This window comes from Gossypium arboreum, chromosome 1 (assembly GCF_025698485.1).
Source record: "Gossypium arboreum isolate Shixiya-1 chromosome 1, ASM2569848v2, whole genome shotgun sequence".
In the NCBI taxonomy this organism is placed as follows: Eukaryota; Viridiplantae; Streptophyta; class Magnoliopsida; order Malvales; family Malvaceae; genus Gossypium; species Gossypium arboreum.
The window spans coordinates 6,073,391-6,091,743 of record NC_069070.1 but is presented as its reverse complement, the minus strand read 5'-3'; the positions used below and the strand labels follow the sequence as shown (position 1 = coordinate 6,091,743).

Here is an 18,353-nt window from a genome sequence, read left to right as displayed (position 1 = left end):
AAATTTTTTGACCAAGGATTTCAAAACCAAAATGGTCAGATTACCAGTTTGTCGATTTGATCAATTTAATCGGTCTATCCGATTCAATTAAATAAAACATTAAGAATTAAAAATTAAAAATATTTACAAAAATAAAAATGATTGTTTCAACTGGCCAATTCCTAAGTCAACTAGTCTAATGGTTTTCTTTGAATCTATACCCTTTCAATTTTGGTCTAACTGATCTGGTTAACAAATTCGGTCCAATTCAAGTTTTTATGATTTTTTATAATTTTTCAAAGTTTATATTAAATTTATTTTTATATGTTTTATAAAATTTTAAACATGTTTTATTAATTTTATAATTTATTAGAATTTACTAGATTTTTATATTTTTATAATATTTATAAGTTTTATTATTTTTATAAAGTTTATATATTTTAATATTTTAGAATTTAATAAATTTAATCATTTGTTTATGAATTTTTTTACAATTTTAATTATTTTTTGTGAAAATTATTAATTAAACTAAAATTGTCTACATGTTATATCTAAATGGTGTGTCATTCTATTTTAACGGCCAACCACAAATTCTATTAACATGGCTTAATTGATTATCTTAGTTAATAACAAGGTCTCAATTCGATATGAATTTAATATAGAAAATTAATTTATTTTTCTGATCTTTTAAGTGACTTTTTAAAGTATAATATTTTCTAAAATAACATCAACCTCCATATTATTGATCTATGTTTAAATATATGAATATTTATTATTACGAGGTATCTAATTTTATTTCTTTTCTTTTTGAAGCATAATTTTATTTTACTTGTAATGGTTGTAAAATTATAATTATATTATTTTAAAGAGTTAATTGCACGAAACAATCTCAAACTATAAAGAATTGTTGTTCCTTTCTTTGGTATCAAATTTTGGACTGATAATTGGGTCGTTGGGGTTGGACCTCTGATTAATTTTGCCATAACATCTTGCTTATTGATGAATCCATTTCTTTTAGAGAGATGGTGTCGATGGATGGGAACTGGAACTGGCAATACCTAAGGTGTTTACTAGATGATTTTATTTTACCTTACATTGCAGGTATTCCAGTTCCTAATCGCCTAGTTGGGCCCAATACAATGATATCACAATGGTCTTCTAATGGGAGTTTCTTAGTTAAGTTTGCCTATAATTTTCTCAGTAAGATGCCTTGAATCCTTCAGAAGATAGTTGGAAACTCGTGTGGTCTTATGCAAGGCCACAACGTGTTAGGCAATTTCTTTGGCTGGTTTTCAAGGAACGCTTACTGACTAATGCAGAACGTTGCAGAAGAGGTATGCCAAATTCTTCTTCTTGTAAGCTTTGCGGATGTGTTAATGAATCTATTCTTCATTCTTTAACGGGTTGTCGTAAGGTAAGAGATATTTGGGAACAAGTAATTCCTTTAAGATTAATGCATCGCATTCCTTTAAGATTAATCCATCGTTTCTTCTCTTACTCGCTAAAGGACTGGCTAAGGGTCAACTTGGGTAATGTATTTGGCTTAGTTTTTTATGAACTTGATTGGAGGTCTCTGTTCGGTATACTCTATTGGAAGATTTGGAAAGAAAGATGTTCGTATGTGTTCCAGGATGTTCAATTCAGTAAAACTTCTATCCTTCACTCTTCATGAAATTAGGTTAAAGCTCTTAAGTGCACAACTGGAAGACCGAAGGATTGTACCAGAAGACAAACTAGATGTAGCCGATGGATTCCTCCTCCAACGGATACCATTAAACTAAACATTGACGGGGCTCGTGATCCACTATTGGGTTTGGTAGCTTCGGCCGCAGTGGCAAGAGATGAATTCGGCAATTAGGTTCTTGGAGTAGGTAGAAATATTGGTAGGTGTGGTGTGGAGCAAGTAGATCTTTGGACAATTTATGATGGGCTTATTATGGCATAGGATGCCCAATGGCGACATATCTTCGTGGAAACAAATTGTACACTTGCTTTTAAAAGGAACACTGACGAATTGAGAGGGTGTGTCCAGAGAATTTTGGTTCTTAGAATTCGAGAGTTAGTAAGTTGTGATTGAAATGTTGTCTTCAAGCAGATCCCAAGAGAGATAAACTCTGTTGGACACTCGTTGGCTAGTATGATGAAAGAAGTGTAGGTTGGTATACATATATTTTCATAATGCCCCCTATTTGGTTAGTCATCTTATAAAGATGAATATCATATTTATGTGTTCGAACCCGTTATTTCTTATTAGCTTTTTAATATTTTTCTTATTAAAAAAAAACAATTCATGCAAGATAGGCTAACTTAGATTGTAGTTTCTTTATTTATCTATCATTACGCACCAAAAAGAATGCTAGGTAATAAAAATGAATAAACTATTATTTTATTGATTTCATGTCATTATTATTATCTTTTACAAAAGTTTATCACTATTTTCGTCTTTATATTATATTTCATTTGATGATTTAATTTTTATATTTTAATTTAAAATAAATTAAATTTTTATTGTTAATTTAGTTTAAATTAGGGTTCTTCAAATTTCGATTAAAACCGAATTAATCATTAAACTAATCTAAATTGATTAAAAGTTTTTTAGAATTTCGATTAACAATTAATTCGGTTCGAAACCGGTAATTAACCAGACTAATCGAATTTAATCAATAGTATTATATATTATATGTATTAGGCTATTATTAATTGATTAATTCGGATAATTCATCAAATGAATATTATCAAAAATTTTGATATGTTTTATACTTGTTTTAACAAAAAAAATTTGGTTAACCAACCGAATTAATCGAAATATTTTGGTTCGGTTAACGATTAAAAGATTAAAAAGTTTGGTTAATTCAATTAATACTAGTTCAATTCGGTTAACCGTTTGAACACCCCTAATCCAAATCACATCTATGAAGCTGGGTTGGGATTATTGTTTTAAATGATAAATTAATAAAAAAACAATTATTCCGATAATTATAATTTCACCTTTAAATGAATTAAGAAATTTTGATTTTCAAGTTGAATGCTCTTAGAAAATTTTCACATCAGTCCACTAACAATAATTTTTAACAATGAGAGTAATTTAAACTAAAAATAACATTAATAATGATAAAAATCAAATTAAATTATAAAAACTAAATTCTTAAATTAAATATTATAGTGAAATTAAACTTTACTTTTTCTTTTTGAAAAGATAGAGAATACAAAACGATAAAATTAGCTCCCAAAAAGAATTCTTAAACAATTTTAATCTTAGATTTCTGTTACGAATCATCTTGATAAGACTATTTGATATTTTGTTTTCTTTCAGTAGAATATATAAAGAACTTTTCACAGCTTAGCCACTTTCAAGATATAATGAATTTTTTTGATGAGCACAGAATTAAAGTTTTAAGATAAGATGACATTCACAACCTCCAGATTATCAATTTGAATTAAGATTTTTTCGAGACACTTATCCAAAACAAGTTTCAACCCATCCAAGATATCCAAACTTTATTTTTTTTTTACCTTCTAAACAAATGCTAAAAAAAACCTTTTAATAAACAAATTAAATTTGAATCATTGTAGTCGTTAAACACAATTAATGGCCACTTTATGGCAGCATTAATGAAAAATGACATAATTAGTACCCACCCCCCAATTTGCTTTTTTCACACTTCACACCCACACAAATTTCCCACAAATTTACAAATCTCATAAATACACATTAAATGAAAATTTCTTTTTTCTATTTGTGGGGGTTTGGGAACCAACTTTATTAGTATTGTTATTTTATAGATATATATATTGCTTGTATTTTTCTTCAATTACTCATCAATTTTAATTCACCCAATGTGTAGTTGGATTATAATAACATTAATATAATGTCCCTACACTGATTAATTGGCTTTGGACCGTCTCTACCCCATACCATCCCTACATTTAAATACCCCTCTTTACTTGTTTCATTCAATTTTAACACTCAATCCGCATTAGTTCTATTAATATAAATGTAGTTAATAATACAAAAAATATGAGTTTGAGTACGCTTAAATATATTATTCTCTTATTTATGGGTTAAAATGAGCTATGAAAGTTATTAAAATTTGATATTTAATAATATGTTATTAATAGATCAAATTGATAATATTATTATTTACTATCATTAAAATAATAACATTCATAATAAAATTAGAATCACATGAAAGTTCAAGCACAACTCTTGTCCGTTTTAATTTTAACGGAAACAACAAGAGGTAACGCATAAAAATATCAATACCTTTTGAGTTAAATAATAAAAAATTTGATACCCTTTAATTTTATGAATGAATAAAATAATATAACATAGTTTTACCTCGTTTAGCACTCGACCTAACTTCACTTTGAATTTAATTATAAAATCTTGTAAAATCTAAATTAAACCAAAATATAGTGGAAAAAAAAATCTCATCCATCAGTATCACCATGCAGCCTAACGTTCAGTTGACTCCAAGCAATTAAAAAGCAAATATAATAAAATTAAATAAATATATTCCCATTAAAATACACATTCCCAGTAAAGCAAAGCTCTTCTCTTTCCCTTCCCACTTCACCAAAAGAAATTTTCGCCTTTTTTTTTTCCTTGCTTTTTGTGTTTTCTCCGGTGCAGAAACCCTAAAACCTTTGATCTTCACTGACCCATTTCATATCTCAACCCGACCCGATCTGGGTCCGATCCCATTTCTCCTCCTTCAAATGAAAAAACCCAGATAAAGTGTTCAAACAAAAATTAGGAAAAAAAAGTGATTTTCTTTTTTCTTTTTGGTTTCATTTTGAGGGAGAAATGTATAAGAACCAGCTACAAGAGCTGGCGCAGAGGAGCTGCTTTAATCTCCCTTCCTATACGTGCATTAGGGAAGGTCCCGACCACGCGCCAAGGTTCAAAGCCACCGTTAACTTCAACGGCGAAACCTTCGAGAGCCCTCACTATTGTTCGACTCTCCGTCAAGCCGAACACTCCGCCGCCGAAGTGGCGCTCCAGTCCCTCTCTAATCGTGGACCTTCTCACTCCCTCGCCGCTCGAATCCTAGTAAGTTCTTTCTCAAACCTTCTGCTAATGGCGCGCCTTGTTCTTTTTTTGTCTTTCTATGCTAAATTGAGCCGTGGGGTGTGATCGGTGTTAGCCTGCTCCGCCTTCGTGATTGCCGGAGGTTCAGTTCAGCTAGTCGTAGGGAATTACTAGAATGCCCTTCAATAGTTAATGAATTAGCAGAAGGCAGTGGGGTTTTCTTGGCTTTTTTTCAGATGATGGAAGCGAAAATTTAACTAATTTTTAAGGGAAATAAAAATGGGATTAAATCTTATGATTTTTCTTCATTTTTTTCTCTCTCTCTCATATTCTGGGAAACTGCTGTATTTTGATTATATGGGTTTTGTAGGTGTAATTAATGGTTTAATCATGGGTATTTTGGTCATAAAAATGTTTCATTTCAGGCCATCTCAATTGACTGCCCGAGGATAAAACGGTAGAGAAGGCAAAATTTAATTTGGTATCGCAATCTCTTGCAGACTTTAAGTAGTTCAAGTAGGTGTATGAACATTTGTCGGCGCAACAGAAAAAAGAGACCCAGAAAATGAAAAAGAAATATGATATGCAAATGTCATTGTATGTTAAAAGAATGTGGTTTTACGGGTCAGGTTTTATGGGAAGAGCGGGTTCGGTTTCCGGTTGGCAATGCTTTCTAGAGAAACAGTTAGTTTTGCTTTAGCAAATTAGCAAAGTTATTATTTTTAATTTTGTATGAATTGTTTTGTTGAGACTCGAGTGTTGGTGCATTATAAATATGAATTGCCTTTTTCGGCATAGTGAAAAGCATGTAAATACGAGCAAAATGGGGTGCTTGGACTTAGGTTGGGGGATCGTGTAGAACTACAAGGATGAGAGGCATTTTAGTTAATTGTTTCATATGATATTCATGATAGTGGTTGATATGTTTCTCGTTGTGTTGCTTGTTTGTTTCTTGGTTAGTTCACAATTGTTAAGACTCTTCAATTTTCATGTCCTGGTAGAAATAGTTTGTAAACTTATGATTGTGTTCATCGTGGTCATCGGTGTTGTCTAATCTATGGACCAACTTGTGAATGTTATTATGTGAAATGAAGCTACACACCTTCAGTGAATTGGCAAATTCTTGATGATTTTTGTTGTGTTTATATCTCAATTTTCTCGAATATGCCTGTCTAGATATCTTGAGTTTTATTGGGATTGATACTGATCTGGCGTTGTTATGTTAGGATGAGACAGGAGTTTATAAGAACCTCTTACAGGAAATTGCACAAAGAGTTGGGGCTCCGTTGCCTCAGTATACAACATTTAGATCAGGTCTCGGGCACCTGCCTATTTTTACGGGAACAGTTGAACTGGCTGGAATCAGATTCACCGGGGAACCAGCCAAGAACAAGAAACAAGCAGAAAAGAATGCAGCCATGGCAGCTTGGACGTCTCTAAAACTATGTGAGTCTATGTTTCATTTTTCCTAGGGATAAATGTTTGTTCGAAACTGAATACTGTGTTTTATTTCCAGTGGCGAAAGAAACTGCAAGTTCTTCTTCGGAGCCAGAGAACAATGATGAGCTTGAACAGATCACGATAGCTCGGGCTTTGTTGAATTTCCGAATAAAGGAAAAGATGGCTATGGCAAACTCCTCCAATGCACCAATACTATTTACAAAGAAGTTTCCTAGTCAGAATCCTAGACCAACAAGTCCACAGCCTCCTGCTACCACCTCGAAAATCCTTCCTTTAATCTGCCCGAAGGTGGTTCCTCGAAACAGATCTATGTCAGCAACAGTAAATGAGAAGCCCGTACTGACATCGCAAACACCTACTCCTGAAAGCCGTGGTGTTCGTCCACAGAAATTCCCAGCAGCTGGAGCAGCGCCTTATGTTCCCATCAGACAATTAAGGACACCTTGCTGTGGCATTGCTCCACCAGTGACAATAAGAACTGCAGTGCCTGTTTTCTCCGCACCTCCGCGTCCAGCACCAGCTGCAGTATCTCCTCAGCCACCGACATCAGCGGTTCCTACTCATCCCGCTCAACCAGCACAATCTGTTCTTCCTCCTAATCAATTGCCAGCGACACTCCCCTCTCAAGTGCTGCGAGCTCCTCCAGTACGAATTGCCCAAGCAGTCACCATTAGGCAAGTAGTTCCTGTATTTGCTGCTCCACCGGTACGGAAAGAAGATAAACAATCCGTTCCTCTCAGAAATGAAGATATCACAACCGCTACTGCTGCTCCCCCGCCTAACCAATCACCTTTTCAAGCAGAGGAAGCAGCAAGCACAATATCGAAGAACCTGCAAGAATCTGAGACAGTACAGAGTTTAGAACAACTCAAAATCTGATGGCAAGGAAGGATCGAATTCCGAATCGGAAGCAATAGAGTAAGAGCTATGGTTTTGTGTTGGTATCAAAGTTTGTTTTTGTTACTTTTTGTCAACTCATATATGAGTGTTCTTTTTCATTTTGTTTTCTTAGAAAGCTAAAGCTACAGTTTCTGCAGATTAAGTTAGTCCCATATAATTGCAGTTAAAGTTAGACTATGTCTAGAGGCAAATTCTTATTTAGTTTATTTATAATTACCCCCGATCTAATCTAATGTTTCTCTGCTTGTATTCAATTTTAAATGTTCAAATTCTGGTTTTGGTCCTTGAGGTTTTTTTTCTTAAAAAATATATTTTCCAACAAAAAATCTTTGGCAGCATGGTGAGGGAACACAATTATAGTATCACCTCCATATTTTAACCATGATATAGAAAATTATAAATGAATGGATTTATGCTTCCGTCTTTTTCAACCAGTCTCTTACTCTTCGGAAGAGCAAGTGTCGTGTCGAAGCTGCCACGATTAGATAGTAATGGGAGTAGTGAATGATGGTTGAGTTCCCACTAAATCCATTTCCCAACATTATGAGAATCTGCTAATTTTGGGCAAAGCTCATTTGTGATATGGAAAGGTAAATTGTTAAAGCAAGCAACTACATGGACGCTCAAATCTTTAATTAATCTAAGTAGTGGAAAGGAAAAGATATACATTAACATAGCTGGGGCGTTGGAAAGATATAGATATATTTGGAAAATCAGTGAATGGTGTTTTCCATTCATAAACAACCAAAGACCCTCTTTCTCTTTTGATTCACATTGCTCTGTTTTACTGCCGACCCTTGAGTCTTTCTTGATTTTAAACTCTCTTACATCACCCTCTCCCCTCAACACTACTTTCTGTTTCCTTCACTTTGTGGGATAGTTCTGGCTTAGATTGTTGAAGTACGTCAGAGGGTAAAGACTGGATTTGTGAACTATTTGTGATTTTCCACTAGTATATCATATTTGATTAACTTTTGAACGTAAGTTGAGTACTTGGCAATGGTTGTGCCTCAACTGTTAGCATATATGCATGTCGCATGGGACATCACGACTTGTCCCGGTCTTTGAAAATCTGGATACTAATATAAAACTTCAAATTGCCTTATATGTCTAATTCATCTGTTGGCAGGTTATAGCAGTTAATGGGGCGTTTCCTGGTCCTGTTGTTAATGTCACAACTGTGAATATTAATGTTCACAATCAGTTGGACGAAAATCCTCCGATGACTTGGTAGGATTTGAGTGTTGAGATAAAAAAAATTTCTTCTTCCCTTGGGATATTATTACTACTATTATTTGTTCCAAGTCAGGTTCTGAAACTTGAGATTTTACAGGCCAGGAATTCCAAATTCATGGCAGGATGGTGTTCTTGGAACCAACTCATCCAAAAAAAAAAAGAATTTTACTTACCCATTTCTCAAGGATCAAATTTGGGAGCTTTTTCTACTTCCTCTCTCTCCTCAATTTTCAAATTAATAATCGAAATATTACAGTAATTCCTTTTCACCCTAACCATCATGTCAATATACGGGATTCTTTTTTATAATTTAAGTCTAATAATTGACACACTCTTATGTTAGGCATTGAAAACAACTTTTGAATCTGGTGAAGAACTTGGAACACCAGATGGAGTTCTCATTAATAAGAAACGACCCATAATTATATCATATATAATTGCCTAAAGTTAGCTTGACTTAAAATATAAACCTCAAGTTTCGTCAAAATTTACTCATATTTGTAATGTCTATTCCAAACCTGTTTAAGTTTACCTATTTTTATTTATTTATTAGTTATTATTTATATATTTTATTATAATTATACATTTTTTCTTTCACTGCATTTTTAAATATAAACAGCTTTAACATATGTTTAATATTAAATTATAATATAATATATTTTATGTTTTATATGATATAAATCACATCATATATAACAAAAAGAAGAAAATAATATATTATAAACTTTAAAATAGGTTGGGTCAAACCGAGTTTAAATCTCTTTCTATATTTTAAATGTTTTTATTTTCAAATTCATTTTTAACTTAACCTTTTAGTCAACATTTTCAAAGAACAAGTAGCTTTATCCTTCAACAAATTTAGCAATTAATTGCGTATTTTTATTAATATATATATTCATATGGATTTTTTGAAGAAAACAATGTTCAAACATAAAATTTTATGTAATCATTCTCCAACTAGTAATGAATAAGAATGATGTAGAATTACAGTTTCTTACAATCACTTCTCATCATGTTGAAATGATTTTTAAAAAATATCCAACCGGCAGAGGCGAAGCTAGAAAATTTTTTTAGGGGAGGCGGATGAAATTTTAATTTTTTATAATTTATATTTTTATAATTTGTAAAGGATTAAATTGAATTTTTATAATTTTAGGGGAGGCAAAGTACAATTTTACCTTTACTAATTTAAAATTTTTAAAAAATTTCAAGAGCTTAAAATGAAAATTTCTATTTTAGGGGAACCGGGGCCCATGCCAGCCCCTGGTTACTCCCCTGCCAACCGGAGTCTATTTGAATTAATTACTGATGTTATAAAAATAAAGAAAACAAAATTATGTGAAATAAGTAAATAGAATAATTTGAGCATAATGGATTACCAAAGTGCTGGCCAATCACTGCAATATGAAGAATGGAGAGTCCATCATGATCTCTAGTGTAATGCTTGTGAAGATTTCCTCCCATTCCTTCAATCTGTGTAGCCAAGTACTTCACCATCGACAAGTTGCCATATTCGACAGCTCTGAACAATGGGGTTTCCCCCAACTTGTCCCGATCCGCCAGTATCTCTTCCCTCTCCCGTATATAATCTTCATGATATGCAAGCCGTCAGAGAACAATACCTCCTTCATTAACAAATCAGCTGCTTCGGCTTTGGCAGTGGTGACCAGTTCATGGAGGATGGTGTTCCCATAAACGTTCTTCACCTTCAACACCTTGCACTTCTTTGTTTGCGGCACCAACTTAACCAGGGTTTGAAGCATTGCTCCACTTCCTCTGTAAGCTGCAACGTGAAACATATGTATCTCCACAAGCCGTGATTGGGTTGAACAAGGCCTCATGGTTTTCCTTGTAAGTCGCTGCCAACCACTGATCGTGGTTTGCCAAAAGAGTTGTCGTAAGCCACTCTCATTTCATGGAATTTGTTGTTCATCTCGGATTTGGAGATCATTATTTCTTTCTCCATTCCCATTGATGAAATTTTGTTATATAACTTATATAACTACAATCTCTCTAGCCCCTACTTTCTTACCCAATGGCATTGAGAAACCACACAACTATTTAGCTTTTGAGTCTCGAAGTACACCTCCAAATGGACACATGAAATTCATCATTGGACACTAGCCCATTTGTATTATGCTTTATACAATCCTTCCAGACAATACCAATTCAATAAAAAGCGCATGGATTTAGGATGATCCAATTTCAAATTCGCCTCTGCATTACTCCTCGTCCACGTATAGCCTGTATCCACAAAAGCTTGATCACAACTTTGAGAACCAAAATAACATTTTAAACATTTTTTTTCATATAATGTATGTTTTGTGATATTTATGTTGATTATACAATTACTTATCTTTTAAATTTTATTTCAAATATATAATGTTATATTTTTGAATTCATGATAATTATATTTTAATAGTTAAAATATAATTTATATATTGAAATTAAAATTTACAAAGAATTAAAATTAACTACTTAAAATTTATATTTCAGCTATCAAAAATTAGTAATAAATTAAAATAAATAATTTTCTCATATTTTTATTGAAATATCATACTATTAATGAATTTAAATATCATTTAAATATATATTTACTTTTCAACATTATATCTAAGATCAAAATTTTAACTTCTTAAAATATTTTTAACAATAATACTTCAATTTTAAACCAATTTTTTTAAAAAAATCGGTAGCAACGTAATTTTATTTATAGAAGTTTTACATAGTGTTGTAATAATTAACCCATTAATAACTAATTGGCATAATAAAAATTTAGTCTTTAATTTTTATATTTTTATTAATTTGACCCTTTTTTTAACTAAGTTTGACCCTTAACCTTTTAAAAAAATCGAATTTAACCATCAACCTTTCTAAAAAGTAGAATTATTATTTTGAAAGATTAATAATCAAATTTAACTAAAAAAGAGAATAAAGATCAAATTGACAAAAGATATAAACATTTAAAACTAAATTTGTTATTAAACCCTAAATAGTTATAACAATTATTTCAACAACTAACATGTGTAGATTTAAGTATGTTAAAACACAATTTTTTGAGTTATAAATAAAAGTAAATATCATATTAAAATTTATATTACATTACAGTAAAGATATATACTTTTATTTTGCTTATAACAAAAGAAAAATCTATATATTATAAAGTTGTAAGTAAATTTAACTCTTTCAAAATAAACTCACCAATTAAATCTTTATATTATTGCGAAATAAGTAAATAAAGATAATTAAATAAGATTAATATATATTTTTAAAATACTTTATTTAAAAATCTCTAAAGTTTTTAAAGGAAAACGAAAAAGTACGAAATCGTTTGAACCTTCGGTTTTGATTTAATCGATTTTATAACTTAAAAATATAAATTAATAATAATTAATATAAAAGTATAATATTTTAAAATAAAAAATATTTATAATATATAAAAGCACGAGAAAATTCTGAATTAATTTACCATATTATTAAATAACTAATTTTAAAAAAATAGATATAACAATTTATTAATATTTTACTAATTACGATGTGATAATAATAAAAATATCATTATTTAACAAATAATTAATAAATAGTATATTAATATAGTAGAATAATTATTTGGTGCAGTGATGAAAAATTTTAACTATTGTTCGACTCTCCGTGGACCTTCTCACTCCCTCGCCGCTGGAATCCTAGTAAGTTCTTTCTCAAATCTTCCGCTAATGGTGCGCCTTTTTTTTGTTTTTTTTTGGTCTTTCTATGCTAAATTGAGCCGTGGGGTGTGATCGGTGTTAGCCTGCTCCGCCGTCGTGATCGCCGGAGGTTCAGCTCAGCTAGTCGTAGGGAATTACTAGAATGCCCTTCAATAGTTAATGATTTAGCAGAAGGCAGTGGGGTTTTCTTGGCTTTTTTTCAGATGATGGAAGCGAAAACTTAATTAATTTTTGAGGGAAATAAAAATGGGATTCAATCTTATGATTTTTCTTCAATTTTTTTTCTCTCTGATATTCTGGGAAACTGCTGTATTTTGATTATATGGGTTCTGTAGGTGTAATTAATGGCTTAATCATGGGTATTTTGGTCATAAAAATGTTTCATTTCAGGCCATCTCAATTGACTGCCCGAGGATAAAACGGTAGAGAAGGCAAAATTTAATTTGGTGTCTCAATCTCTTGCAGACTTTAATTAGTTCAAGTAGGTGTATGAACATTTGTCTGCGCAACAGAAAAAAAAAATGAAAAAGAAATGTGATATGCAAATGTTATTGTAGGTTAAAAGAACGTGTTTTTTCGGGACAGGTTTTATGGGAAGAGTGGGTTCGGTTTCGTGTTGGCAATGCTTCCTAGAGAAACGGGTAGTTTTCCTTTAGCAAATGATCAAAGTTATCATTTTTAATTTTGTATGAATTGTTTTTGTTGAGACACGAGTGTTGGTGCATTATTAATATGAATTGCCTTTTTCGGCATAGTGAAAAGCATGTAAATACGAGCAAAATGGGGTGCTTGGACTTAGGTTGGGGGATCGTGTAGAACTACAAGGATGAGAGGCATTTTAGTTAATTGTTTCATATGAAGCTACGCACCTTCAGTGAATTGGCAAATTCTTGATGATTTTTGTTGTGTTTATATCTCAATTTTCTCGAATATGCCTGTCTGGATATCTCGAGTTTTATTGAGATTGATACTGATCCGGCCTTGTTATGTTAGGATGAGACAGGAGTTTATAAGAACTCTTACAGGAAATTGCAGAAAGAGTTGGGGCTCCATTGCCTCAGTATACAACATTTAGATCAGGTCTCAGGCACCCGCCTATTTTTACGGGAACGGTTGAATTGGCCGGAAATTGGAATCAGATTCACCGGGGAACCAGCTAAGAACAAGAAACAAGCAGAAAAGAATGCAGCCATGGCAGCTTGGACATCTCTAAAACTATGTGAGTCTGTGTTTCATTTTTCCTAGGGATAAATGTTTGTTCGAAATTGAATACTGTGTTTTATTTCCAGTGACGAAAGAAACTGCAAATTCTTCTTAGGAGCCAGAGAACAATGATGAGCTTGAACAGATCACGATAGCTCGGGCTCTGTTGAATTACCAAATAAAGGAAAAGACGGCTATGGCAAACTCCTCCAATGCGCCAGTAGTATTAACAAATAAGTTTCCTAGTCAGAATCCTAGACCAACAGGTCCACAGCCTCCTGCTACCACCTCGAAAATCCTTACTTTAATCTGCCCGAAGGTGGTTCCTCGAAACAGATCTATGTCAGCAACAGCAAATGAGAAGCCCGTACTGACATCATTGCAAACACCTACTCCTGAAAGCCGTGGTGTTCGTCCATAAAATTACAATGAACGCCCTAAATTTCTTTTGCCTTCATAATAGAAAATTGGATCTAGGCCTCCCTGTAATGAGGCCCATGATATAGAAAGCTGAAAGGGCCATCACTGAAACCCGAATAAGCCGCATGAACTCTGAGTATCTACTGCAACACCTTCAACGTTTCATCAAACGTCCAAACCAAATCAAGCAAATCCATTCCCTGCTAATCACCTCCGCTCTCCTCTTCAATACTGCTTCCAAATGGAAACCAACCCTCCTTTACAACACCTTAATGAGAGCTTATCTCAACATAATCCCACATCGTTCCCTTACACTCTTCACCCTCATGCTTCATTATCAGGCACCCCCCAATGGCCATACTTTCACTTCCCTTTTCAAAGCTGCCTCTACCTCCCACTCCTTAGCCTCGCTTTCTTGTTCACCCCTCCATGCCCAAGCACTAAAGCGTGGAATCTTGACTGATTCCTTCGTGCAAACATCGTTACTTGGTTTGTATGCTAAACTCGGTAGCCTAAGTAATGTGTGTAAAGTGTTCGAAGAAATTCTTAACCCGTGCATCGTTGCGTGTAATGCGATGCTTGATGCTTTTGGGAGAAATGGTGATATGGGTTCTGCTCTTTTCCTTTTTGACCGCATGATTGAAAAGGATGTGGTGTCTTGGACAAGTGTTATGAATGGTTTTGTAAGGGGCAAACAGTTTGCAAAGGCTTTTTGGGTTTTTGAGAAAATGATAGAATTTTCGGTTAAACCGAGCGAGGCTACTTATGTTAATGCACTCTCTTGTTGTGCTAATTTAGAAAAGCAAGGTGGGTTCTATCAAGGGAGGCAGATACATGGGTATATTTTCAGAAACGAGGGCGTTATGACTGTTTTCATGGGCACAGCATTGATTGATTTTTATGGAAAAAGAGGTTATTTAGAGTTTGCCTTTAGAGTTTTTAATCATCTGTTGGATAGAGAGGTTTGTACTTGGAATGCAATGATCTCTTCTCTTGCATGTAATGGTAGAGAAAAGGAGGCTTTGGACTTGTTTGAGAAGATGAAAGTGGACGGAATGTGTCCGAATGAGGTCACATTTGTTGCTGTTCTTACAGCATGTGCTCGCACCAACAGAGTGGAGTTGGGTTCACAATTCTTTCAATCAATGTGGTGCCAATATGGCATTGTGCCAATAATGGAACACTATGGGTGTATGGTAGATCTTTTAGGCAGAGCAGGCCTTTTGACTCAAGCGACCGAGTTTGTAGACACTATGCCATTTCAACCTGATGCTTCGGTTTTGGGGGCTCTTTTAGGTGCTTGTAAGGTTCATGGTGCCATTGAACTTGGAAATGAAGTGGGGAAAAGGTTGCTTGAGTTGCAGCCACGACATTGTGGACTATATGTAGCATTGTCTACCATGAATGCCGACAAGGAGAGATGGGATCGTGCAGCTGACTTGAGGAAAGCCATGGTAGAAGCAGGCTTAAAAAAATTTCCAGCTTATAGCTTCATTGATTCCATGTAAAAATCGTGTGAAAACAGATGTCTCTATTCTTTAACTAATCACATGCATTCTGCAGCAGCAATATCGATGGTAAATGCTAATCAAGATATTAGAGAATTCATTCTTAGATTGAACAATCAAATATGATGCAAACAAATCAGCACGATGATATTTATATATGAAAGACAAATGAAATTCATGCTTGCTTGACTATCTTTCTTTAGCCTGTCTTGACTCGATATGTGTTTGTCATGTGAATGGAAGAACACAAAAATTGGGATTGAGGGGACCCTTATACTTTTGGTGGCATGGACTGACTGAGGGTATTTAAAATTGCATTAATCTCGGGTTGTTGGGCCAAATCTGAGGTAGTATTTTTGGTGACGGAAAGGGAAAATAGAGATGCCTTTTGTTTTAGTGGGTGCACATATGGAGGCTAGCTACGTTGTTGGTTTGAACTTGATGGACCAATAATTGTTTGCTTTAATTGGCTTATGCTTCCTTTGATAGACCTGTAGGATGGCTCCACCTAGTAAGTTTATCATTTGGATTCTTTAAAAGATTTGGTTTTATCACGCTTCCAATAATCAAACAGCTATTGAGAATCGATTCAATTAAGCAGCGAATAAGGTAAAAAAATAGAAAAAAATTAAGAAATTGAACATATAAATTTAACATGAAAAAATCTCTTCAAATAAAAAATCATGGTAAAGATAATTTTACTATCTAAAATTGTGAAAGAGTCTATTTATAAGTTAAATTGGTAAACCAAATAAATAATGCTAATAAATGTTAAATATATTAAACTAATAAATATTAAATCTTCTAGAAAGAAAATATATTCTAGAAAATATATATTGTTTAACTTGACTTGCAAATACTAAATCTTCTAAAAAGAAAATATATTTTGTTTAACTTGACTTACAAGTAATCTCTTATTTTATGTAACATGAATTTAGGTCCTACAACTCTAACAAAGGCGCTTATAGTAAGAGATGGGTTTCATTTTATCTTTTTTATTCAAAATTTTTGAGTAAATTATGCAATAGATCAAAGAGCAAACTAGTCATTTTGCCTAAAAATTTGATTCATTTTTGCTATTAAAGTATGTCAACATAAGGTACAAGTGACACGTCGTGTAACTATTTGGTAATTTCATCAACCACGCTAGCTTGGATGAAATTTTAACATAAAGAATTTAGTTGCTCTTTGATATATTATATATGAACTAATTTGCCCATTTTTCGAGAAAAGGGAGGCAAAATATAAATTGACTCTATAGGAGCCTACACAGTCCTTTTACTTACGAAAGACACTAGATTATGGCTACCATTTGCGTGAAAAAAATGTAACAAACATATTTATTAAAAATCGATATAAATAACAAATGGCAATTTGATTAAATGGTAAAATAAAATTGTTGAAAATTATAAAGCCTTGGATTCAAATTTTATTGTGTAAACTTCTTCTTTTTTTATATTTTCATTTTGAACAATTTAATTTTTTTCTTTTATATTTTTATATTTTTATCCTTTTTTTTCTATTTTCTTCTGCTCTTTCTCTGTTTTTCTCTATTCTCCATCTCTTTTAATGTAGTTTTTCTATATTTTCTATTTGTTAAACTTTTTAATGTTTATGAAAAAAGAAAGGTGAAAGTTGAAACTAACATAAAACTTGCTTCGCATTTTCTCACCCCACAACTACAAACCTTCATCATCCATCATCACTTTAACGAACCAATTTGGATGCCTTAATGCCCTAGTCCACAAGCTCGCCTCACTCGAAGACCTCACTAGTTGTGACTTATGGCAGTCCACTCTCAACAAAGTTTTTTAAGCCCGTTCCCTCAACCTCTTTACTAACCCCCACGATCACAATATCTATCTTACCTATAACATTCTCACCCTCTCGAAACTACGTTTCATAAATTCTTCAAACGAGCTCTATACTCTCAATGACTAAAATGATCAGCATATGAAACTTACCCTCAACTTTACCTAAACCAGTTTGGTTTCATGCTCTCTTTCTCTCTTCAGTTCATCTATGTTCGACTTCCAATCAAGCTTGCTTAGGAATATCTAAGAAGCTTTAGATTAATTTTATTGTTAGCTTAATTTTATTCATCAGAAAATAAAAGAAAAGGAAAAGAAAAATCTTTATATTTTGTACAATTTTGGAAACGGAAAAAAAAAATTTGAATGTAAAAAATTCAATTTATGTTTAGATTTGATTAAGGATATGGTTTTTTATATTGATTAGTTAGATCAAATTTTAGTTTCAAAATTAGGTTATATTCAAATCGAGATTTGATTAAGAATGATTAATATTCGGTTTTGAGTGAAATTCAATTTAGGAATGATGTGAAAGAAACAATGACTTGATTTATTTGGTGGGTAAATATTATGTTTCTGTAGTGAAGAATACGAGAAGAGAGAAAAATAAAAGGTAAGAAGAAAAGGAAAACAAAGAAATAAAAATAAAAACTAAATTGTTCCAAAAAAAGTATAGGGATTAGTTTTAACAAATGGAAAACATAGAAAAATTATGTAAAAATAAATGACTATTTTGGTAGTTTACCCATAATAAATATAAATAGGTTGGACTTATTTTAAATTAATATTGGCTTAATGACAAATTTGGTCACTAACGTTTACATGTTCTGTCAAAATGGCTTTAATTGTATTTTTGAGTCTTTTTGGGTCATCAACCTTTTTATTTTCAAACTGTTTTTTATAATTGATTTGATAAAAGTATCGTTCAAATAAATTAACGTGGATGATTTGGAATATTTTAATTAGATGTAATTTATTACTTAGATAACCCAATAAGATAATTACGTGGAAAATAATAAAATAAATAAATCATACATGAAGTTAAAAAATAACTCTTAATTTAAAGAAAAGAAACATAATTATCTAAAAATGGTTTCAA

At 32.5% G+C, this 18,353-nt stretch overlaps 3 protein-coding genes and 1 long non-coding RNA gene across 9 annotated transcripts; all 4 read left to right on the top strand.

Annotated features, from left to right (window-relative positions):
- The first annotated feature begins 1,002 nt into the window (after positions 1-1,002).
- LOC128290863 (uncharacterized) lies at positions 1,003-2,215 on the top strand. Its single transcript, XR_008280691.1, has 2 exons — positions 1,003-1,313; positions 1,658-2,215. It is a non-coding gene; the product is annotated as an uncharacterized LOC128290863 (long non-coding RNA).
- Positions 2,216-4,393: 2,178 nt separating this feature from the next.
- Positions 4,394-7,540, top strand: LOC108483160 (double-stranded RNA-binding protein 2-like). The gene is made up of 3 exons (XM_017786392.2): positions 4,394-5,032; positions 6,238-6,457; positions 6,528-7,540. The coding sequence occupies exons 1-3, from the start codon at positions 4,787-4,789 to the stop codon at positions 7,349-7,351; spliced, it is 1,290 nt and encodes a 429-aa protein (XP_017641881.1). The 5' UTR covers positions 4,394-4,786; the 3' UTR covers positions 7,352-7,540.
- Positions 7,541-12,183: 4,643 nt separating this feature from the next.
- On the top strand, positions 12,184-15,564 carry LOC108483159 (putative pentatricopeptide repeat-containing protein At1g10330). Of its 6 annotated transcripts, none has more exons than XM_017786388.2 (3): positions 12,184-12,294; positions 13,306-13,531; positions 13,602-15,564. In XM_017786388.2, the coding sequence occupies exon 3, from the start codon at positions 14,061-14,063 to the stop codon at positions 15,441-15,443; it is 1,383 nt and encodes a 460-aa protein (XP_017641877.1). In that variant the 5' UTR covers positions 12,184-12,294; positions 13,306-13,531; positions 13,602-14,060; the 3' UTR covers positions 15,444-15,564. The 6 variants fall into 6 exon arrangements, 4 of the variants coding, with proteins under 4 accessions (XP_017641877.1, XP_052882685.1, XP_017641880.1 ...); XR_008281401.1 differs by lacking the exons at positions 13,306-13,531; positions 13,602-15,564 and adding exons at positions 12,703-12,793; positions 12,870-13,191 and having other exon boundaries at positions 12,202-12,294; XM_053026725.1 differs by having other exon boundaries at positions 12,230-12,294; positions 13,638-15,564.
- Positions 13,244-13,936, top strand: LOC108481588 (double-stranded RNA-binding protein 2-like). Its single transcript, XM_053018107.1, has 3 exons — positions 13,244-13,249; positions 13,306-13,539; positions 13,631-13,936. Exons 1-3 carry the CDS (start codon positions 13,244-13,246, stop codon positions 13,934-13,936), a joined length of 546 nt encoding a protein of 181 aa, XP_052874067.1.
- Positions 15,565-18,353: the final 2,789 nt, after the last annotated feature.